The following is a 23,352-nucleotide window of genomic DNA, read 5'->3' as shown; positions in this document are numbered from 1 at the left end:
GCTTTCTGTAAAGAGAACTATGCTGTGGAGAAATTTGAAAACCAGCATCTGGAAAGTTTTCCATTAGTAGATAATTCTGCTATCAAAAGTGGTGTCTCACCTGAAAGACTCATTTGTATACTTAAACTCGGGAGTAGAATCGGTAGATAGGATTGGAAATTAAGTATTGTGCTGTTAACAGGCATGGCCAAAGATAATTTCTCCCATCCCAGCCTGTTTGCGCAAGGTCTTTCTTTCAGCTTAAAAAAAAAAAAAAAGTTTTATTGAGGTATAATTGACATACAATAAACTGAACATATTAGAAATGTACACTCTGATAAGTCTGATACATGTCAGGCTTACACAACCCTGAAACCATCACCACACTCAAGAACTCTTTCTGCTTTGATAGCCATGAGACACAATAGTGAAACAAGCAGACTTTAGAACTAGACTTTCTAATTGCTCTGTTGCAAAGTGTTAGGACATGATTTGAAAATAAGAAGGTGTGGCCCAGCATAACTCCCCACTTCTTAAGCACATAACTATGTCCTTCCAGGGAGGGGAGAGGAGAGAGACTCCACGGGAGAAGCTGACAAGTGTACCTACAGGCGAGTTATTAAGGCCAAGATAGGCAGTGGCCATCATGGGGACAGCTCATACCCTTGACATGCTGTGATGAGCATGGCATTCAGCTGTGGTCTTCCTCCCCAGTAACACACAACCCTGGGTCTTATCATGATTAAAAAAAAGTGTAACCAATCCTGGTAGAAGAGCATCCGACAGTATGCCTGACCTGTACTCCTCAAAGCCATCAAAAAAGAGGAAAGTGTGAGAAAATCTCTACAGTCAAGAGAAGCTTAAAGAGACATGTTTTCTTGAAAGTTTTACTTTTGTTTTAGGTTCAAAGGATTCATTAACAAATCAAACCACTTGTTGCACATATAAACAATTTTTTATGGAAGATTATTTGACCTAATTTCAATATAGTCATTAAAAGAAAAGAAACAATAGAGAAAAGTAACAGCATATACATCACCAAATTGGGCTGACCAAAATCCAGAATTAAGCAGCACTGTACAAAAAAATGCAGCTTTACAAAGCTGTTTCACAATTTTTGTGAGTCACAAGAATTCTTAGACCTTGGGGGATTGGCGAGAACTCCAGGGGCTCAAGAATCGCAAGACCCACTCCCTTTCTTATCTAAAGTGCTGCCTGATTGCTGTGCTTGCAAGTGAGCAGGTACAGAATCTGAGCAGAGTCAGAAGCAAAGTTGGAGGCCTGCTCTCCTGCTTCTGAAACTTGAACAAGACTTCCTCCATTTTGATTTCCCTAACAAGACACATCTAAAAAATGTGACGTCCTGGGACAGAGAAAGGACATTGGGTAAAAACTAAAGAAAAATGAATCATCTATGGACTTTAGGTAGAGGAAGAATGAAAACAATCACTTTGCTTCCACTGAAACTAGCAACATTTCACTAGACCCGAAAGGCTTTGTTCCTTTAGTAAATAAAATTTTGGGGGAAAATTTCATCTTTTTTATGCTTTCCAAATTTCCGTTTATAAGTACATATATATACTTTTTAAATGACTAAGACACAAATTTAAAAGGTTTTGGAGTGCTGGTAAGGAACAAGGAACCTTTGTGCGCTATTGGTGGGAATGTAAATTATGGAATACTGTATGGACATTCCTCAAAAAAGTAAAAATAGAAATACCATTACAAAAAGGTTTTATTGATGGAGATTGCTGCTGTAAAGAAAGAGCCACTGCCTTCAGTTCAGTCAGACCTGGGTTAAGTCGGCCGAGAACTTCAGGAGATTGATCAAGAAGCCATGCTCCATCCATTTCAAGGATGCTAGAAAAATGTTTTCTGTTTGGTCAAGTCCTGTCCCCAACTCTGGATACCTGGACCACGCCCCTCAGGAAGGCACAGCTGTGCTGGTTGTAAAGGTCTGCTGGACCCAGTGCCCACAGAGGGCAGGAGAGACATCATTTCCCCTGTCCACTGCAGCTAAGAGGGCATGGTGCAAGCTGGCCCTGTTTTACAAGGACCACTTCACCCTTTGTCCCAGAAAATTACTGCATACCCTACAGACTTTGGCTCTGTGCAGGAGCATGTGAGCTGGTGGCCATGTGTCAGCTTTGAAACGAGGGTGGGACAGGGAAGCCACGGGGCCTTCTGGTTCCTTCTCTCTACTCTCAAGTGTCCACTTCTAACAGTCATGTAAGGCTGTATGTTCCTTTGGAGGGGACCCCGGGGCCTCCCCAAATTTGAGCAACTCATCACGTCCCAACCTCTCTCTTAAATCAGAGAAATCAGCGTCACGGCAACTTAAACCAGAAGTTACTGGGACACCTGGGCTGGCTCAGACCTGACTGCCAGGTTCCGATTGTCACTGAGAGCAGACGAGGGAGGTAGGAGGACCTTGTGCCAAAGTCCGCAGGAGCTGCGGGCACCGGAGGCCGCCAGGAGGGGCGTTCCCCAGGGGCAAGGCTGAGTCATCTGCAGAAACCGGGAGAGGAGCGAGTTTCTCCCAGGATGGCGTGGGGGAAGGTGCCACCAGGGAGCGGAGTGGAGCTGGCTTAGATGAGGCTTGCTGCCTTACATACGCTTCTTTTTTTAAATTTACTTACTTATTCCACTGCACCAGGTCTTAGTCGCAGCAGGTGGCATCTGGTTCCCTGACCAGCGATTGAACCCAGGCCCCAGCACTGGGAGCACTGGACCACCAGGGAAGTCCACATTTCCCTTCAAAGTAAAAAAACTTAAATCTCCACAGAGCTTCTACATCATTCCAGGATGAGGAGGACACGGGAGCCTCGTTGCCGGGACATTCAGATCCACCCTCGGCTCCCTCTGCACCGACCCCCTCGGGGTAATGGAATCCACTGCTGTTTCACCAGCGCTCCCCACCCCGCGTCTCTGAGACCCACCGTCAATAGGGACGTGGGTGATGGACACTGGTGCTAAGAGCTGGTGAGCTGGACGCCCCTGTTTCCCAGGACCGACATCCCCTGGGAAGGGGGTGTCATTCCTCACCTCTCTGTGTAAGACAATAGCCCCCTGTGAAGTCCAGACAATAAAATGAGGCAACGCATTCAAAGCAGCCGGCAGATGGCAGGCGCTGACCCAAGCAAAGCTGGTCTGTTAGATTTGGGAGGGAATCCTAATAATGCAGACCCACACGTCCCAGCTGGTATTGCAGAGGGCCAACTGAAGACACCCTTCAGAACTCGGAGACACTGGCTTCAAAGAAATGAAGTTTCTATTTTCCCAACTTCCTGGCTGCGAGTTGTGAGGTCAATGCAGGAGGGAGGGGCAGATGGGGACCTGCTGATGGTGACAAAGAACCAGCCGGTTCAACTGGTTTGTCCCAAGGCATTTCCTGGCCAGAGGCTCATAAAACGCACACCCCTATTCCAGTATCTAAAGAAAATGCACACACCATGTATGTGCACACAGGGACACGCAGTGGGATCTTGACAGCACCATATATGTAAAGCTGCATTACACTCCACTAGGGCGAGGACTGCTGAGATCAGTCCCTGAATTTACTCACGAGTAGAAAGACTTCCATCACAGTGAAAATCACTCCCGGGCACAACACACTGAAAGCAGGTGTTGAGTAAACAAATCTCCTTCAATGAGAGGACAGTGCCTGCTAGTGGCAGGTTATTTAAGAAACTCAGAAATGAAGGCTGCAAACCTTTCTTTAAAATTCAGCCCCAAGCTCTACTCACTGTTTCCAGGATCGAGAAAAGTCTTATGTTAATAAACAATTGTATTTTGTTGGACCAAACCCTTCACTTTGTGATTTCTTTCTTTTAGCTAATCATGTAGTTTTTATGTTTGATCAAATGAATGATCACTACACCTTTATAGGAATTCAGATGGTAAAGAATCCACCTGCAATACAGGAGACCTGGGTTCCACGCCGGGATCAGGAAGATCCCCTGAAGAAAGGAACAGCAACCCACTCCAGTATTCTTGACTGGAGAATTCCATGGACACAGAAGTCTGGTGGGCTACAGTCCATGGGGCCATAAAGAGTTGGACATGACTGAGCGACTTAACACTTTCACTTTCAAAGGCAGTCAAGAGCTCAAAAGGAAATAGGCAGATGGAAAACAGTATGAGATCCCTTAAAACACTGGGAATAAATCTACCATATGACTCAGAAACCCCACTACTGGGTACACACCCTGAGAACACCACAATTTTAAAAGACTCATACCCCAACACTCATTGCAGCACTATTTACAATAGCCAGAGGGAAGCAAGCTAGATGTTCAAAGAAATTGGGGTACATATACACAACGGAGTATTACTCAGACATAAAAAAACAGAACAAATTTGAGTCTTGGTTCTAGTGAGGTGGATGAACCTCGAGCCTGTTACAGAGCGAAGTCAGATAAATAGAGTATATTAACGCATATGTATGGAATCTAGGTAAGTGGCATTGATGAACCTTTTGCAGGGAAGGAATGGAGACAGATGCAGAGGATGGACTTGCGGACACAGTGAGGGAGTGAGTCAGTGGACGAATGAAGAAAGTACCATCAACAACACTATCACGTGTGAATCAGACAGCCGGGGGGACGTTGCTACGTAACACTGGAGCCCAGCCTGCCGCTCTGTGATGATCTAGAGGGGTGGGATGGGGGGAAGGCAGCAAGGCTCAAGAGGGAGGGGGTGTGTGTGTAATTAACAGCCAATTTGCTTCATAGTATGGACGTGATGGAATTCCAGTTGAGCTATTCCAAATCCTGAAAGATGATGCTGTGAAAGTGCTGCACTCAATATGCCAGCAAATTTGGAAAACTCAGCAGTGGCCACAGGACTGGAAAAGATCAGTTTTCATTCCAATCCCAAAGAAAGGCAATGCCAAGGAATGCTCAAACTACCGCACAATTGCACTCATCTCACACGCTAGTAAAGTAATGCTCAAAACTCTCCAAGCCAGGCTTCAGCATTATGTGAACCGTGAACTTCCTGATGTTTAAGCTGGTTTTAGAAAAGGCAGAGGAACCAGAGATCAAATTGCCAACATCTGCTGGATCATGGAAAAAGCAAGAGAGTTCCAGAAAAACATCTATTTCTGCTTTACTGACTATGCCAAAGCCTTTGACTGTGTGCATCACAAGAAACTGTGGAAAATTCTGAAAGAGATGGGAATACCAGACCACCTGATCTGCCTCTTGAGAAATTTGTATGCAGGTCAGGAAGCAACAGTTAGAACTGGACATGGAACAACAGACTGGTTCCAAATAGGAAAAGGAGTATGTCAAGGCTGTATATTGTCACCCTGTTTATTTAACTTATATGCAGAGTACATCATGAGAAACGCTGGGCTGGAAGAAACACAAGCTGGAATCAAGATTGCCGGGAGAAATATCAATCACCTCAGATATGCAGATGACACCACCCTTATGGCAGAAAGTGAAGAGGAACTCAAAAGCCTCTTGATGAAAGTGAAAGTGGAGAGTGAAAAAGAGAAAACGAAGATCATGGCATCCGGTCCCATCACTTCATGGGAAATAGATGGGGAAACAGTGGAAACAGTGTCAGACTTTATTTTTCTGGGCTCCAAAATCACTACAGATGGTGACTGCAGCCATGAAATTAAAAGACGCTTACTCCTTGGAAGGAAAGTTATGACCAACCTAGATAGCACATTCAAAAGCAGAGACATTACTTTGCCAACAAAGGTTCGTCTAGTCAAGGCTATGGTTTTTCCTGTGGTCATGTATGGATGTGAGAGTTGGACTGTGAAGAAGGCTGAGCGCCGAAGAATTGATACTTTTGAACTGTGGTGTTGGAGAAGACTCTTGAGAGTCCCTTGGACTGCAAGGAGATCCAACCAGTCCATTCTGAAGGAGATCAGCCCTGGGATTTCTTTGGAAGGACTGATGCTAAAGCTGAAACTCCAGTATTTTGGCCACCTCATGCGAAGTTGACTCATTGGAAAAGACTCTGATGCTGGGAGGGATTGGGGGCAGGAGAAGGGGACGCCAGAGGATGAGATGGCTGGATGGCACCACTGACTTGATGGACGTGAGTCTGAGTGAACTCCGGGAGTTGGTGATGGACAGGGAGGCCTGGCGTGCTGCAATTCATGGGGTCGCAAAGAGTCGGACACGACTGAGCGACTGAACTGATCTGATCTGATGGCCAAAACTGACACAACGTTATAAAAATTAAAAAACAAACAAAAAATAATAATAAAAAGGGAAACAGGCAAGTTAAGAGAAGGAAGAATACTTTCAAAATCCTACTGCACAAACTCAGATGGATTTTCCTCATAAAAAGAAGAAATTATAAGAACTATTAAGATAAAGCCAGCAGAGAATCCCCAGGCAGTCCGGCTGGTTGAGACACTGCAAAAGGCACAGGTTCCGACCCCTGACAGGGGGACTAAGATCCCACATGCCACTAGGGATCAGACATCCCACATGTAGCGCAGCAAGAAGAAAGGGAGACAGAGCAATGAAGCAAGCAGTTCTTATGGAATTTAAAAACATAATTACAGAACTCATTAGAAAGGTGAAGATACGCAAATGAATCACCCAGATTACAGACTATAAAGAAAAAGGAGCAATTAGAGGTTTAACCAGTTAACAGTTTTAGAAAACATAAAATACAGTGGAGGAAATCATTACAGAAATAATGAAAGACTTTCTCTGAGATAAAAAAATGTCATAAGCTTTGAGGTTGAAGGAACCTTTCCTCTTTTTAAAATTTTTTAAATGAAAAATGCAATTCAAGCTCAGGAGTCCAGCCTGCTGGACCAATTCCTGCCTCCGCTGAGTGGTCAGTGACCCTCCAGAAAAGGAAGCCACCCACCCTCTGGGGTGGAGGGTTGAAGCCGTCACCACAAGTAACGCCAGGCCAATGACACACGGAGTCCTGGTGGAAGTTAAAGTATTTATTGATGTGTTTAAACTCTGTACATTCTCCACAGATCAGATTAAGGAGTTTGTAGGTGAAGTTTATCTGTGCATAGTGGGAAGAGACATGGATGGGTAAAGGGGAGGAAGAAGAAAAAAAACATCACAGGGAAATAGAAAAAAAGATACACCACAGGTTGCCAGAACCTTCTGAATTAAAAAAAAAAAAAAAAAGGAAAAGCAGCAGCTGTGAGCAGCAACATCAACTACACAAGCATCACAGAGACTTATGTGGATGAAACAAAACTTTCAGAGCTTCCATGGGGTCTACAGGTCATTCGTGTACAGCTTGGAACATCCACCTTCCACAGAAAAGCACACCTCCCTGGTTCTCCCCGGGCCGCTGGCCGTCTCCTCCTGCCGTCTTCTCCCAGTGGATGGTGCGGACCAGTGCCTTGGCGGGGGAGGGGGGCCGGGAATTACCCAAAGAGGAAAACTGCACATCTAGACATCACTTGGGAAGGACGTGCGTGGTCAGAAGCTACGGTGAGTCAATGGCAGACAGAGGAAGGTCGCCAGGTACCAACGACAGGCTAATTTCTGTGGAAGAACTGGATTGAGAAGGAGCGCAGCAGTGGGCCTGCTCTGCACACACAGGCTCGCTGAGAGATGCTGAAGCGCAAAAGCTTGCTCTGAGCACCTCTCTGGTGACAGGACTTGTGAGAAGACACCCTGGTACCCAGCGGCGGGAGCACCAGATCTCCAAGAAAAGGTCCTTCAAAGGCATTTTCAGAGGGGATGGTGATGTACTTTAAGAACCAATAATAACAGCTCCTGATTCAGCTTTCTCAGCAACTTTCTGAAAGCCCATTTAAAGGGAATACTGCCTCTTCTTCTTCATTTTTTTTTTTTTTAAATAAAAACCAGGACAGTGAGCCTTAAAGAGGTGGTTTACACAGTGGAGCTGGAACAAACAGCCCGCATGTAGCATGTTCGGTCTATCATTGACAATCAACATTTTCCATTTCAGTAGAGAGCATGTGTGAGACGATACAATAGAAGTGAGATTCCTGATTAATTTAAAAAAAGAAAACTACATCAGTCAAATATCTGCAATAGATCATTTGTTCATTTAAGGTTTATATATCATATATTGTTATATTAACATTTTTTCGCCCATTTAAAAGAATGGAAATTGTGACTCTACAGTAGTACTTTATAGTCTTAATGCTCCAGGAGATCTGAGTGTCGAGGAATTCCTCTGGAAGTCACTGTCGGTCCATCGTCCATCCAGACCTCTGGACGTCTGCTGCCCGCCCAACCTCCCTCCACTGGCGCTGCGCTTCCCCCGCTTAAATCTGCATCTGCTCCAGGTATTTGTAGGTTGGGTTTTCGTAGCCATGGTTCTGCATCTTGCTCAGGTGACGCTCTTCTGGGGTGAGCATCGGGTCGACCTGGAGGAAAAAAGACGGTGGGCACTGTGAGAACGCAGGAGAACATGCCAGGGTGTCAGAAGACGTGAACTGTGCGATCCCCGGGACCACGGGCGCGGACGAGACAAGAGCAGGCGGTGAGGATCCAGTAGGAGAAGAAAGAAGAGAAGAGGGTCAGGGGGCTTCCCGGGTGGTCCAATGGTTAAGAATCAGCCTTGCAACACGGGGGATACTTGATCCCTGGTTGGGGAATGAAGGTCCCACATGCCGTGGAGCAATGACGCCCACTCGATCCAACTACTGAGCCCTCGCGCCCCAACTAGAGCCCTCGTGTTGCAATGACAGATCGCACGCCCCACTGAAGACCCCAGGTGTCGCAACTAAGACCCAACGAAACCAAAGAAATAAAAAAAGAAAATGGGGGGAGGTATCAGCGCAGGAGCTGGGACGGAGAGTTCTGCTTCCAGTGGCAGGGTCTGGGGAAGGGGCGGCAGGTGCCATGTTGGGCTGTGAAGGTGCCAAGAGGCCCCTGAAGCCACCTAAGAAGCAAGCCAAGGAGACAGACGAGGAGGGTAAGGCATTCAAGCATAAACAGAAGGAGGAGCAAAAGACACTCGAAGGGCTAAAAGGGAAGATCATGGGGAAAGTACCCCTGGCCACAGGTGGAATTAAGGAATCTGGCAAACAGTAAGCTGTTCCTTGCGTCCGAGGCGGTGAGGACCCTTAGTTCCATTCCTGTGCAGACATCCGCATTCCCTGCTGTAGCAGCTGCTACACCTCTAGGTAGGATGAAGTATTGTCCTGGAACTTTTTGTACATTTAAAACTTTTTATAAAAAAAAAATAATAATAACAAAAGAAAAGAGGGTCAGAGAGGCCAGCCTCCTGAAACCTAGAGTCCACATTGGAGGGAACGGTGAGCTGAATCTACAGCAAGTCTCTGCTCTGTTGTGTCTACGAGGCGCGGCCTGGGCGAGGGCGAGCCTTGCCAGCAGCAAGACCGGATGGCCTCTGGTCTCCTCCAGCTCCGGAATCCTACCACCTGATCAGGGTCCAGGAGGAGGTGAAACCAGATAACCAAGTGCACTTGGACTAATTTTCCCAACTGCATTCTATTCCTTACCAGGTTCCTTTTCTGGAATAAGGGCACCGTGGGCATTCCCACCGCCCACTAAAAACCAGTGCTAAGTAAACAGCTCTGAGTACAAATGAGCGAAAGACGGGTCAGAAAACAATCTGGTCTGGCTCCTTCTTTCTGAATTTCCTGCTGCTTTTTCTCCCCTACTGAAAAATAAGAGTGTTATTCCTCTTTCGTATGTTTAAGACTCAGTTCACTCACATAGCCATCGTTACCTGACCTGTCGCACACCTACGTGGCTTGCTCCTTAGAAACCAAGTCAAAAGAAGCAAACTAATAATAAACAGATATTAAAAAGTTAAAAAAACCAGTATTAGCGGTCCTTCATTCTCAAACATCTAACACACCTGAAAAAAAGAACGGGACACACTAAGGAAACAATTTGAGAAAACCATTTTCTCAGCATAAAATGCTCTTACGACTTCCTCACATTCACAGTCAAAGCCCAAATCAATGTTAAATGTTGGTGACAGCCCTTGTGACAGGATCAGCTTAATTCAGCGGGGGCTGACTTCCAAGACGGGAGCCAATAACACAGTGATTAAGCTGACGCTCGGGTCCTGTCCAGCTCGTTGACGGCTCACCTCCACGATGCCATGGCTGATGCTGCCATACTGCCTCCTCCTCAGCATCACTAGGCTGATGACGATGATGGTGGCGATGGCCACCGCGACGACCAGCAGGCCGATGAGGGCACTGCTGCTCAGGCTGAAGTCTTCCCGCAGTGGCCCTACAGACTCCTGAAGCAACAGAACAGACAGGCCATAGGGTGTGAGAGACGACAAGCCTGCGGGGTGCCAGGACCCTGCTGCCCAAGTGGTTATCCAGGTGGGGAGGGCCCCCATCCTTTCCTTCCAGGGACAAACCCAGGGCTCCTGCTTTGCAGGTTGATTTTTTTTTACCAGCTGAGCAACAAGAGAAGCCCAAGAATATTGGAATGGGTAGCCTATCCCTTCTCCAGCAGATCTTCCTAACCCAGGAATTGAACTAGGATCTCCTGCACTGCAGGTGGATTCTTTACCAACTGAGCTATCAGGGAAGCCCTTCCTTTACCTTCATGGGGATGCTAATCTTTCTTATCTGAAAGTACAGGAAAATGGGGGACATGGGACCTTGATAACTTTAGATAGCAGGTGCTGCTCTGTCTTCCCCCTGAACTGGGAGGGTGGGAGAGAAAATAGCCAAGGCTGACCTGAGACCTGCCATCAGGTTTTGGAACAAAACGCATACCGGTTCTTCCTCGAGGCCTCCAACTCTCTCAGCGTTGAAAATCATTTCCTTCACGTCCAGGGTCTCATCAATGACCTGAAACAGCGGGGAAATGTCACCAGCTGAGAGGGAGGGGAAGTTGAGCATAGAGGTAACTACTTCTTTGCTGCTCCGTATACCATTTGGAGCAGGGAAACAGACACTGGATGGACACCCAGCATCCCATCAGTTCTGCCACGTTTCCTAGGTCCACTCACCAAACCCCTTAACAAAGGAGCAGGGCTGGGTGCAAAATTATACAGCAGTTGGTCCTTTAAGGGCTGTCCCCTGCCTTTTCCTTTAAGTGACCATTGTGGAGGTATTTCAGGACAGACTATCCAGTAGCCATGTTCAAATATCAAACTCAGTTAAGGATAATCTAGAAACATTAAGTGATAAAAATGCTAGAAAAGTAATTAGCAGGAGGTATAAACCTCAGGCAGCTAACGAACCAAATGTGATTCTATTCCACTTCAAGTTATTAAATCATTATAAACAGCCTCTCACATTTGTTCATACTCTTAGTTGCAAATATTATTTTCCACTGTATAGCAAGAGATGAGCTACTGCTGAAAGAATTGCTCCGTCTCATATGTAGATGCTGAAGAACAGAGCACAACTGCAGGGGCAGTGGGAGCCCGCCCTGTGCTCCCCTGTGGGCACGGACACGTGGGAGTCCATCGGGGGAGTGTCTGATCGTTCTCAAAGTTAACTCGGACACGGAGCAGGGAGAAGCGGCTCACCATGTTCTCATCCACTTTCTTCTTGCTGTTGATCACTTTCTCCTCGGCCCCAATCAGTCCTCCGTCCTGCTCTCCCAGTGCGGATCCTGTGTGCAGAGAGCGCAGCTGTCTCCCGAGGTGGGCTGACCTCACGTCCGCCTCACAGAAGTGGCAGACTCCCTCCTGAGAGTCAGGGAGCCCCCACGGCATGCCCCCACCCCCGGCTCTCGATGTGCTACTTGCTCCCATCCTGGAGGATGCGTTATGCTCCACAGGGATGAGGGACACAGGACCGATGGGTGTCATGGGACAGGAAGAGGATGTGGTGCTCACTGTGTAAGCCTTCAGGAGAGAACGCGCTTTGAACTACAAAGAGAAACTGGGTCTAAAGGCCTTCCAGCACCGAAAAACCCTCGACCCCTGTGGTATCACCAAGCACCTACTATCCCCACTTGCTCCTTTGCCATCGGGGCTCCAAATGGAAGAACTGTCACCCCTGCACGCCCACCTCGAGCACCGTCTTTCTGCTGAAATGCCCTCCCTTCCCTTGTACCTGCCCATCTGTCCTTCAAGCTGCAGATCTTTTGGGGAGACATTCCCAGGTCATGGTACTTAAAAATCACTGTGTGTGATGACTGGTCTTGTTCTGTCTCTCACTATGCTGTAACCCTCCCGGGCCTGGACCAGACCATCACATCCTGAATAGGAAGGAGGCATTTCCTACACAGGGAGAATTCTAACACCAGGCTGGACAGCACCGCTCCATAAACAGAGCAAGAATGTCAACTGTCCTCTTGTCAAGGTCAGACATCGCCTGAGCTAGCATCACCTGCGCGTGGCGTTCCAAACGACAGCGAGAGGAAGAGTGAGATGCAATCCTCTAGTTTTCGCTCCAAAGCATGTGACTTCCAGCTCTCTTTTGAGTGTCTTGTTAATAATAACAAACACAGTGCTATAGGTACCTGTGACCTGACCTTTTACAAATAGATCAACCTGGCAACACACTTGGCATTCTAAGGCGACCATGGCAGGTGAGTCAGATGCCGATATGGGAATCTACAAAGCTCGCTGTCCACGGGCTGCTAGAGGCCTGGCCACGGCAAAGGTGTCCGGCTCACAGCCAGACTTGGGCTGGACCCAGAGCCTCCAGTCACTACACTGCAGCTTTTGAACCCCTGGCCAGCTGATACTTCACTCATTAGAATGCAGCCAGAAACCAGGCAGCTTTCCCCCCAAAGTGTTCATTTTAAAAGAGTCTCACAACTTGATTTGAGGGCGAGTTAAAGCAGGGCTGGCTTCTGTAGCCTCAGAACGTCAATGAAACAGTAAGGCCGTATTTCAGCGCACAGATGCTCATGACCAAGCCCAGTCGATTCGAACTGCTCCCCTCATCCCTCTCTCTCTCGTCAGAATTTCAAGGTCCTAAGGCAGGATCCTATTTGAAAAACGTGGCCCTGAACCAATGGACTCAAAGCCCTACTGCCAATGTGCAGACTGTCCTAACACTTTTTTTGGTGGTACAAGACATGTGTTTCTTAAATGTCGACCAAAACCACTTTGGTTATATAGAATGAATAATCAGGAGACGTTAAGAGACCAAAAGTTAACGTTTAAACTATTCCAGTGAATAACAGCTGAAGCATAAAGGTGAAAGCCAGCTAGACTTTTAGAAAATTCGTCTTCATCTAAACACATGTGCTGCTCAGAAGAATGTCCTCCAGTGACGCAGAGGAACACCCAAGGGAATAAAACCAAGCTCGCACACCCTTGTATTCTGAAAACCAACACATATGCCACCTCCAACCCTTCAGCCGGGGCGCAGCACACAGCAGTCAGTCTGTGCGTCCTTGTTCACAGAGACTCAGGATGGGCCGCCCGCCCACCCAGAAATGCTGCAGGCACACTGCGTCCCATGAAACAGAAGCACCGTGGGCTCGGGAGACTGAAGAAGCCAGGTTCAAATGCTGGCTCCTCTGCTTCTTCAGCTCATGACTTAACTCATGGAAGCTGAGGCTTCTTCAACTGCCTTATCTAGAAAAGAAAGTTAAGGCCCCTACCTCTGGTGTGCGCAGTGGGGTACACAAGACCAAGGTTGCAAGCCTGCAGCCTGTGTCCACACGCAGTTAACTTTGTCTGAAAACTGGACACTTATCACATCAGGAGTTCACTTGTCTCAACCTGTTTCATCCATCAGCTTCTACCATGTCCTAAAGGGATGCTACATCTCAGGGGACATGAGACAGCTGGAAACAAAGACACCTGGGCATGGACAAAAAGCAAGGGACAGCTAAGAAGAAAGGGAAAAGATGTAAGTGGGAGCGGCAGAGAAAGAGAGGTAAAATAAAATGACTCTCCACCTGACCACAAGTGTGTTTTTACTTATGCCAGCAATTGGCAACCAACCCGTTTAAACTGGATATACTTTTAAAAGTCCACCCAGATTAAAAGGGTTTATGAAGAATCTACTTTGGTTGCTCAGTATTCAGGTGCCGGAGGTCTGGCTGCACTGGCTCCCCTCACAGCCACATCTAAAGGGATGAGGTGGAAAAAGTTAATGATGGGATGAAGCAGAGCATGAAACTTCTTGGCAAATGCAGGGAATGAAGGCCTTAGTGGGAACATCTGTGACAAACCAACCTTTCTTCATTGGGTGGAACAACTCCGGCTGAGAGTCTAGCAGAAAGGAAAGCAGCAAAAACAAAACAGCACAAGAGGAGATTAAGGAAAAAAAAACGTCTTCTTTCAAAATTCCTACCTTAGACCTTCTCTGTAACATAAACAAAAAGCATGCTTCCTTACAAAAGGGGCCTGCACTTCCCCATAAGCAAACAGCATCGTGAGAGCTACAGCAAGACTGGAGGGGAGGGGAAAAAGGCAAGGAGTCTTGGGTCTCTCGGGAGGGCTTCTGTGAGATTTCTAAATCATTTAGCTTAGCCCCAAGTTACCTTCCTGAGAAAGTACCAGAAACACAAGTTATTCCTCGTCGTGGTTTTCCAAGGAGACAAGGTCCTAGTTCACAAACATCTAAGACGCCCCCGCCAGTAACAAGCTCTGAAGCAGGGACCCTTGCAGCCCTGCAAGGGTGCAAGGGTGGGGGTCTGTGAGGGAACGGCTGGGGAGCGAGGCGGCACCTCTTTGTCCGGCTCCTTCCTCGGATTCTCTTGTACTATCAGAGGCTCAGCGGTTCTGAGTCGGCACCTCTGAGACAGTAGGTTTAGAAGAAGACGCTTGTGTTGGGGTCTGGAGGCCGAACTGGGTGCCCACTTTCTTGAGCCGCTCTGGTGGCACCACTGGATCTGGGCCCAGGACTCAGGACTGCCTCAACTCAGGCTCCAGTCCTTCCTTCCCACCCATGAGCTATGTGGCCCTAGGCAGACACTGACGCTCTTTAAACCCTGGATACCCAGACAGGACACTTCCAGTCCCTTCCTGAGAGCATTATTTTGGGAAGGACAATATACAGGAAAGCATCCGCATACAGAGGCTGGAGTGTGTGGGGGCCCGGACAGCGGCGGCCACTGTTTTTATCATCCCCGCCATCGTCCGAGACAGCAGCAGACAAATAAACGGAAGCTGACTGCACACCCTGGCCTCAGGGCCTGGGACCAGCAGCCTGTTTATTTCTGGTACAGACTCTCGGCTCTGAGAGCACACTGCAGACCTGGGATGCAGCAGGGAGCCTCCCATTGCCTACTTCCCAAGACCGAGGAAAAGGCAAGGACAGCCTAGGACACCAAAGTGCTATTTCAGCTGCAAAGGGGCCTCCACATCTAGGCCTCACACGCTGGACGCAGCTAGTGGCCACGGACATCAGAGGGCTTTAGGCTTTGGTCTACACAAGGGAGAAACACCACAAACTTCCGAGGTTCTGAAGGTGCCCCACTCGGAAGGTGCTTGGTGGACCCCATCCCCTGGCCTGCCCGAGCCACACAGGGAACGCAGCCCCCTGACACCCCCACCCCTCCCTTCATCTGATTTCCATTTTCTAACCACGTCCCTCCCTGCCCTTGGTCCCACTGCTGGGCTGGCCTGTTGCACATACGCACCTTCGTTCTCAGGCAGGGATGGGAAGGGATGGAGGGAGTGGAACGGTGGGATCTCGTCGCTCTCCTCCGAGCTCACCCGCACGTCCACGGGGGTTTCTGAGAAGGAGGAGCTGAACTGGTCCATGTCGGCTCGCTGTTCTTGAAGCAGTTCATCTGATAAAGACAGACGCCCAGGAGCCATGTTTTCAGAAGGATATTGTTTCCTGGCACAGGACAGCCTGAACGGGACTAATCTGGTCGGATGCAAGCTCTGTTTAAGCAGGAGTCTCACCAGTTCACAATTCAGGCCACGACCTGTTCATCTCACCTGAGGGTGCACCTCTGACTCTGTAGACTGCAGAGCCCCAGCACTGGGAACCCCAGGGCTCGTTCCTGAGCACCCCTCTCTCCTCTAGCAATTCACTCTAAGTGGTTTCCTCCAATGACACAGGTGTAAATACCATCCATGGATCATGACCCCCACATCTGTGTCTTGTCCCTATAGCCCGGATATCTGGCTTGTCTACCTGAGAGCCGACCACTTACCAAGGGCAGTTTCCATTTTAACAAGTGAAGACCACGCTGTACCTCGGCACTGTTTGGCCCCACCACCCATTCAGAACCAGGGCATATCCAGTGCTTTTCTTCCCCTCACCCCCTGCCCCACCCACCCCATCAGCACATCCTATTCACCCTTCCTCTGAAAGGCACCCTTCAAGTCCACCCACCCCTCCAGCTCCTCCCATTCCTGTCTCAGGGCACTTAGCCAGCCCCTCTCCCCTGGATTTTTACAAGTGCTTTCTGGTGACTTCCAATTTTCATCAACCCTCGACACAGCAACCTGGTAATTTTTTAAAAATTCACATTGTTTAAAAAAGCATAATCCAGATATAGTCACTCGCCAGTTTAAAACCTTTGAGCGACTTTGTTATCCCAGAATAAAATCCAAACTCCTTGATTTTGCTAAAATCTCTCAACTTCAGGCTCTGCAGTCGTCATTTCCTGTGCTTGCTGTTTTCCTGCTGGGGGTCTCTGCAGGGAGGGGGCTCCTCCTCATCACTAGACCACCCCTCCTCACTCCACCCGCTCGCACTCCAAGGCACCCTGACCACCAGGCACCTCCCCAGCCCACCCTTCCACCTCCAGCACAGGACACACCCCACCATGGACACTCATCTTCCTGTCCTCTCCTCCTACAACGTGAGCTTCCGGAGGTCTGTCTACTGGTGCACGTTCTACTCTGTGCACACAGTAGGCATTGTGCCTACACAGTAGGCACGACAAACGTTTGTTGAATAAATGAAGGGAAAGACCAGAAGAGGGAGAGGAACTGAGAATGGTGTGAACAGGTGCCTTGAAATATACCAGCAGTTACAGAGGGGAGGGTTAAGAGGACGCATACCCAGTCCCTTGCAACTTCACACCCTAGATTTCTCTTCCGGTAACAAGAGTCAAGGTCAGTGAAACTCAAGGCTCTGTGGCTGCCAGCCCAGGACTTGACCATGTGAGCCTGTGTGCCCTAATGCCCAGCCTCCTTTCTCTAATCCGGCATGGTCTGACCTTGACGCCCACAGCTGGCACCCACCGATTTCCTCCTGGATCTCTTGGGCCACATACGGGACTTTGTAGAGCAGGGAGAGGCTCTGGTTCCGCCGTTCTTCAATCACATGGAGATGCGTCATCACCTGCGAGTACGAGGTCGGGGGGAAGGAGGCTTTGTCACCAGAACAGCCGGGCCTGCCGGACACCCACCCGCTCTACCAAGGCCTGTGTTCTCCAGCAAAGCAGCTGGTCAGAGGGGCAGTAGGACTTGCCCCCCCAACCCATATTCACTGACCACTGCGGTGTAAGAAAGTGGGGTATTGACTCAGTGACTTAAGGATTCATCCACACGGAGTGCTCCAAGTTAAGGGAAACTTTAAAAAGTGTCATTACCCGACAGTATTGTTTAAAAAAAAAAAAAGAACCCTCATTTGCACAATGTCAGATACTCAGGAAGGTTTTTCTGAGTGAAAGAGGAAACCAGTTGGTCGGTTTTTACCACTGGCCAGACTAAATGAAGTCACGAAAGAATGAAATCACTGGTTAAAAAGTAGATTTGCGGGGTGGGACCATTCATGGAGTGTGCTTAGTGAAGCAGCTGCTTGAAATGATTATCACTGTAAGCAAGAGGACAGGTGATTCCTGTTTAACTAAACGGGGCTTCCCTGGTGGCTCAGGTGGTAAAGAATCCGCCTACCATGCAGGAGACAGATTCCAGCCCTGGGTCAGGAAAATCCCCCTGGAGGAGGAGATGGCAACCCACTCCAGTATTCTTGCCTGGGAAATCCCATGGATAGAGGAGCCTGGTAGGCTAGAGTCCATGGGGTCACAAAAAGTCAGACATGACTGAGTGACTAAAACTTTCACTTTAACTAAACAAGCTATGTCTCCAAAGCTTCACACTGAGGTATAAACAAGCCTGATTTAACGAGTGATAACAAAGACATAGCTACCATATCTTCCATGCTCATTTCTTTTCTGAATGCAAAAGTTCCAAAGTAGTTCATCCAAAAAAAGAGGGGGAAAAGGTCATTAAAGTGGTCCCTGAATTTCAGAGCTTTTTATGGTGGAACTGGAGAAGGAAATGGCAGCCCACTCCAGTACTCTTGCCTGGAAAACCTCATGGACAGAGGCGCCTAGTAGGGTACAGTTCATGGGGTCATAAAGAGTTGGACATGACTGAGCTACTTCACTATGGAGGAAATAAGATTTGGGCTACCTCCGCCCCTATGACACAGTGAGTGTGAGGCAGGTGGCCACAGACCACACAAGGTCCTCGAGAAGGCTAATCCCACCAGTTACACCTGCCGCCACCAAGCTGTTCCTCAAGAGGGCGCTCTGAGCCAATGGATTAATTATATGGGCTTGAAGCCATTAACGTGAAGGGTCAAAATAAAAACTGAAGTTAAATGGAAAGAGGCTTTTATTGTAGATTGATGTCTCTCTGACCTTTAAAAGCAAGGATGAAAGCAATTTAATTTTACACTTGCCATTCTTTCAATCAAGTAAATTGATGGGAAAGTACCAGAGTCGAGTTGAGTGCCTTAGAGAAAAAATGCAAATGCAAAGGGAACCATCAGCTGCCTGGTCTGATCTCAGCAGTGGTGACACTCGCAGTCAGAGGATGGTTTCCTCGAGGACAAGACCAACCGCAGGCAGGGACACTGGGCATCAGGGGGTTTGGAGGACCCCCTGGAGCTGCAGAGTGAGGCGGCAGCCCATCACCTACGCCTCAAGCCAAAGTGCACAGGATCTAAGAGGCTCAGCGTGTTCGGGGTTTTCTAGACTTTACATAACACGACAGGGAACAGGCAAAGGCTAGTGTAATCTGGGGGCTGAGCTGCCCTAGAATTAACGGCTTTGAGCAGACGGTAAACAGCACGCAGCAGAGATGCTCTAAGAAGATGCTCCGCCTCCCGGGGCCCTCACTCGTGTGGCACCTGCCTCCTGGCTCGAAGGTTTACTGATCACACTGACTGAGGTCTCATCTGTCCTGCTACTCTAACCACATGAAACACGCTGCTTCTCTGTAAAATACTTCACAATAGTCTAGTTTTCTTAAAAAAAGAAAAGAAAAGAAAAAAATGTGATTACACTGAAAAAAATTGAGTAGACCTGAAAAATTCTAACCTCTTGTCAGGATGCAAGCTCCCTGGCCTGAGCTTTCTGGAAGCCGCCCAAAGTCTGCTGGCCTCTTCTCCTCCTCCCCTACCCCGTCCACCTTCAAACACAGCCTCAACTCCAGGTCCAGCAGAGGCCCCGGGTCCCCAAGTCCTCCCCACTCTTTAGGAGCCCCATTTCTTTCACTGGCTGAACACTCAGCTGCCAAGGTGGGCTCGTACGTTAAAGGACAATTCTCCATTTTTACAGCTCACATAACTAACACCACACAACTGTGAGCTGCTCAAGGGCCCACAAGGATTCAACTGTGCAGTCAGATACTGGAGCAGAACCAGGCAGTGAATGCGGCTGGAGGGGAACCACACAGGGCCTCCGGGAAGTTCCCCCACAGTTACACCACACAAGCAACAGGAGGCGGGAGGGGACAGGTTCCCAGCCTGTGCACACCATGTCCCCACAGCCTGCAGAGTGCTGGATTTAGAATACGGAAAGTAATAGAGGAAGACCACTTATATCATTTCAAGGCCCTCTAGGAAAACTAACAGGCAAACTGTTTTAAAGGAAGCTAGTGGTCTTGTAGGCAAGTTCATTTCTATGAACACGAGAGTAAAACTCAAGTCGTATGCAGACAAAACCAGAACGAGAAAGCGGGTCCAGAAACAACCTGCTTTCAACCTACAGACGACTGCACAGACTGGTGGGATACAGCAGGGGACAAGACACGGGACCCAACGGCATCCAAACAACAACGAAACTGTACAAGACAGTCCCGTTTTAAGACGTGCTTGATATAGAGTCGGCCCAAATATTCGTTCAGGTTTTTGTACCATCTTATGGAAAAACCCAAATGAACTTTCTGGACAACTCAATGTTTGCCTAGAAAGAGATTTTAAATGTTAATTCTGGTGGTACCCTTAACCAGTAATAAACTGAAAGAAACTGACGTATCTCGCCAATACAACTATCCATCTCTAAGCTTCCAGAAACAATTTAAATATAACATACTTAATATTAAAAAGTATGGGATACATATGTTTACATTTGTACCTTTGCAAAACCCAGCTCTTGGACCTACTGTCTCTGGAAATAAAAGGTCATTCTCCAGGACTAATTACAAGCAGCACGGGCCAGGGCGGTCTCCCCGCCGTCTGCCGTACCTGGGACCTCATCTGGGCCGCCTTCTCGGGGTCGACAGCCAGCACGTGCTGGTAGTGACGGAGGGTGTGGAGGCGGTCTTTGTTCTCAGCGCGGACGTAGCGCCGCAAGGCCTGAAGGATGCGATGGGGCTGCAAGACAGAACGGGAGTTTTCACGTCCAGAGACTACAGAACTGAAAACAGGCAGGAAAGTGAAGTTTTAAGAACTCACTGAGAATGTCAGCCTCAGCAAGGCACAGGAATGAAACCTGTACTCTGAAAAGCTTTCAGTTACCAAGTAATAAGAAGCTACCTTTCTAAGTAAGGTACCAAAAGCTAAGTTCCACAGTTATAGAGGATCCTCTACGGACAGTATTTCCCAGAACCTCTAGCCCACTTCCTCTTCTAGCTCAATCTATGCTGTTTCCTGAGCTCAGCATCTGCTGCTGTAAATACTCAGGACAGACCTCACTTGCTTAAGGAGGATACAGACAAACACCCTGTCCCCGCAGAGCAAGGCAAGTCAGAGCTGAAGGATCAAGTCTAACAGCACTGGCAGAAAAGAGCTGTGATATAAACTTGCTCATCGTCTGATTTAAAATAGAATTGGTTCAAAAGTCTTCATCCATGGGACACATGTTTTTATTCTTTGGAAGTAAGGCTACTATAAAAATGCACAAGTTGGGGAACTACCGACTAGCAACCCAAGGTTCTGCTTTTCCACGGGAAGCTGTGTCTGCACTGCGGCGGCCCCGAGCCGGAAGTGGTCCCACACAGGCCACCCTGGGCTTTAGGGCTGGGCGTGCTCACCCGCGGAGGGTCGGACTGCAGGGCCGCCAGGTAGTTCTCCAGCGCCACCCGGCGGCGGTCGTTGAGCATGGCCTCCACACGCGCCAGGTGCGTCTCCACCAGCTGCTGCTTCTCGCTGGCTGCCTCCTTCTCCAGCGCCTTCACCATGGCCTGGAAGTGCTGAAAGAAAGAAGGAAGGAACCACATGGGATCCATGCCCCTGCAGGCGTGCACGCACACGGGGGCAGACCCCATTCTGCCTCTCTGTGCCCACTGCCCCTGGAAGAGGTGCAGACTCGGGGGGAGCAGGGGTCGGGTCTGAGGGTTTTTAGAGGTGACCTTGAACATCGTAGGGGTTGAGGGCACCAATCCTCCTTGGTCAAAGAGCCTGTGTAACTAACTTATAGTCGGCCCTCCCTATGTGCAGTCCCACATCCACGGATTCAGCCAATCATGGATGGAGCGTTGCTGTGATGTCTACCATTGAAAATATCCACGTGTGGGGGGTGGATCCTCTGTTCAAGGGCTGACTGTACTTCTCCGTCTAACCAGAGCACATAAATCTGGGTGTCATGCAGGCTCCTCAGCACCTCTAGGGATGGAAATCCCAGCACGCAGAGCCCAGGCCTGGCCTCTCCATGTGCGCTGCGAGAAATGAAAGGCTGTCTTTCCCACACTGTAACACGGCGCCCCCAAACCACAGACCAATGGGGGACAGGCTGCAACACACAGCCCAGCCCCAGGGCAGGTGGTGCTGACCACTCAGACCACGTGGTGAAGGGCAGGCTCCCTGCAGGTGCCAGGCCAAGTCTGCAGACAGAATTTAAGGCTGGGGAGCTGAGGCCCCCCACAAAGAGTGCATAAAGGGACACTTGTGGGTTTTCTAGGTTACTGGTGAAAAAGCAAAGGTGATTCAACATCACGAGCAGAGAGATTTTGGCAAAACATAAACACAAGCTGACTTAAACAGCAACCAGTGTCATGAGTCCCAAATCGGTCCTGTCAATTCCTGTGGACGCCCTCCTCTAGTCAAGGGGAAGGCAGCTGCTGAGGTTCTAAGATTACATTCTTACATCCAAAGTTAGAGATGAACTGGCATCAGAGAGCTCTATTTTCTGCTTTGGACTTTAATTAAGTCTGCCACAGGAAAAAAAAAAAAGCATTCACTTCTGCAGAAAACAAGGAGCAGCCTAAGAAGGACGATGCCTGAGGACTTGCCAGGAGAGGAGAAGAAACACAGCTGAGCAGAGGTTACTTCTGGGCATGAAAGGTGTGTGTGCTCTGCCCTGGGCTTGGGTTTCCCTCCATGGCAGGTGAGCAACTCCAGAGAACACCACTGGGAGGGAAAACGAAGCAGCGAAGACCTCCTTGTGACACGAACTCTGAATTAAAAGGGGGTGTCAACGTCCACCTTGTGGGGAGTTTGGCTCTGACCATATCCTGAAGGGTCTGCCTGGGGCCCCTCCCTGGAGGACACGTCTCACCTGAATGAGAGTCTGCCTCTCTGCTTTGGGGAGGTTCTTCGCTTGAAGTTCAGCCTCTTCCCATTCCTTCTTCACCTGGAACAAAGGTCAAAGCCACTATGACCAGATAATCTCTGGAACAATGGTCCCATTTTCTAAAAATACTGTGGGGCCCTGAACGTGATGTGGGAAGGCACACAAGGAGCGCGCGGCCCACGCGCCCACGCGCTCAAGGTCTGTCCAGGGCGGCTGCCTCAGGAGGTGCTGGCGTCAGTGCCCTGCTGGGGGAGCCCTGTTTCATGGCTGCCTCGTCCGTAACCTTGGGTGCGTTATTTGCCAGACTCTGTGCCTCAGTCTCCTCACAAGAAAGGGGAGGAGGGCTAACACCTGCTTCTCAGAACAGTAACAGGTTTCTCCCAACACACGAGACGTAAGGCTGCTGCCCAGACCTGGCAAATAGTCCCTTTTCAGTTTTCTTTCAACCCTTCTGGGTAAGTCTAGGAGAAAGCTGCACTTGCGTGGTGCTCCTGTTGCTCTGACACTTCCAACTCCTTTAAGGAAAAGAAACCCAGAGACTCAGACCTTCAGCAGGCAACAGTATCTAGCCAGAATGTTCTAACACTGCTTTCATTTAATGTACTAGTATCGTTACTCTCTTTTAATGGTAAATGATACTAGCTTTCTACTTACAATATTGATATAGAGTTCCCTTTTTCAGAAATAAAAAACTTAAAAAAAAACAAGCAGAACGTAATGTTGACAGGAAGTGCCTCCTGGCAGAATGGAACAGTACAGCCCTGGGAGGGGTGACTCCACCATCACGGAGCTGGGGGAGGGGCGGGCACCAGTCCCATCCAGGGACAGC

At 48.7% G+C, this 23,352-nt stretch overlaps 1 protein-coding gene across 2 annotated transcripts in view; it reads right to left on the bottom strand.

Annotated features, from left to right (window-relative positions):
• Positions 1-6,895: 6,895 nt before the first annotated feature.
• Positions 6,896-23,352, bottom strand: part of APLP2 (amyloid beta (A4) precursor-like protein 2) — a 29,128-nt gene continuing 12,671 nt past the window's right edge. For both annotated transcript variants that reach the window (XM_010844704.1, XM_010844703.1), the window contains 9 exons: positions 22,509-22,583; positions 21,046-21,204; positions 20,258-20,386; positions 17,023-17,122; positions 15,459-15,611; positions 11,434-11,519; positions 10,673-10,747; positions 10,027-10,182; positions 6,896-8,326 (listed from right to left, as the gene is read on the bottom strand). In XM_010844704.1, the coding sequence (XP_010843006.1) occupies positions 8,225-8,326; positions 10,027-10,182; positions 10,673-10,747; positions 11,434-11,519; positions 15,459-15,611; positions 17,023-17,122; positions 20,258-20,386; positions 21,046-21,204; positions 22,509-22,583 (1,035 nt within the window). In that variant the 3' untranslated portion in view covers positions 6,896-8,224. The remainder of the gene's footprint in view (positions 8,327-10,026; positions 10,183-10,672; positions 10,748-11,433; positions 11,520-15,458; positions 15,612-17,022; positions 17,123-20,257; positions 20,387-21,045; positions 21,205-22,508; positions 22,584-23,352) is intronic.

The sequence above is a fragment of the Bison bison genome, unplaced genomic scaffold (genome assembly GCF_000754665.1).
Source record: "Bison bison bison isolate TAMUID 2011002044 unplaced genomic scaffold, Bison_UMD1.0 scf7180017864205, whole genome shotgun sequence".
Classification (NCBI taxonomy): Eukaryota; Metazoa; Chordata; class Mammalia; order Artiodactyla; family Bovidae; genus Bison; species Bison bison.
The sequence above is the reverse complement of the archived record's forward strand: the minus strand, read 5'-3'. Positions and strand labels throughout refer to the sequence as shown.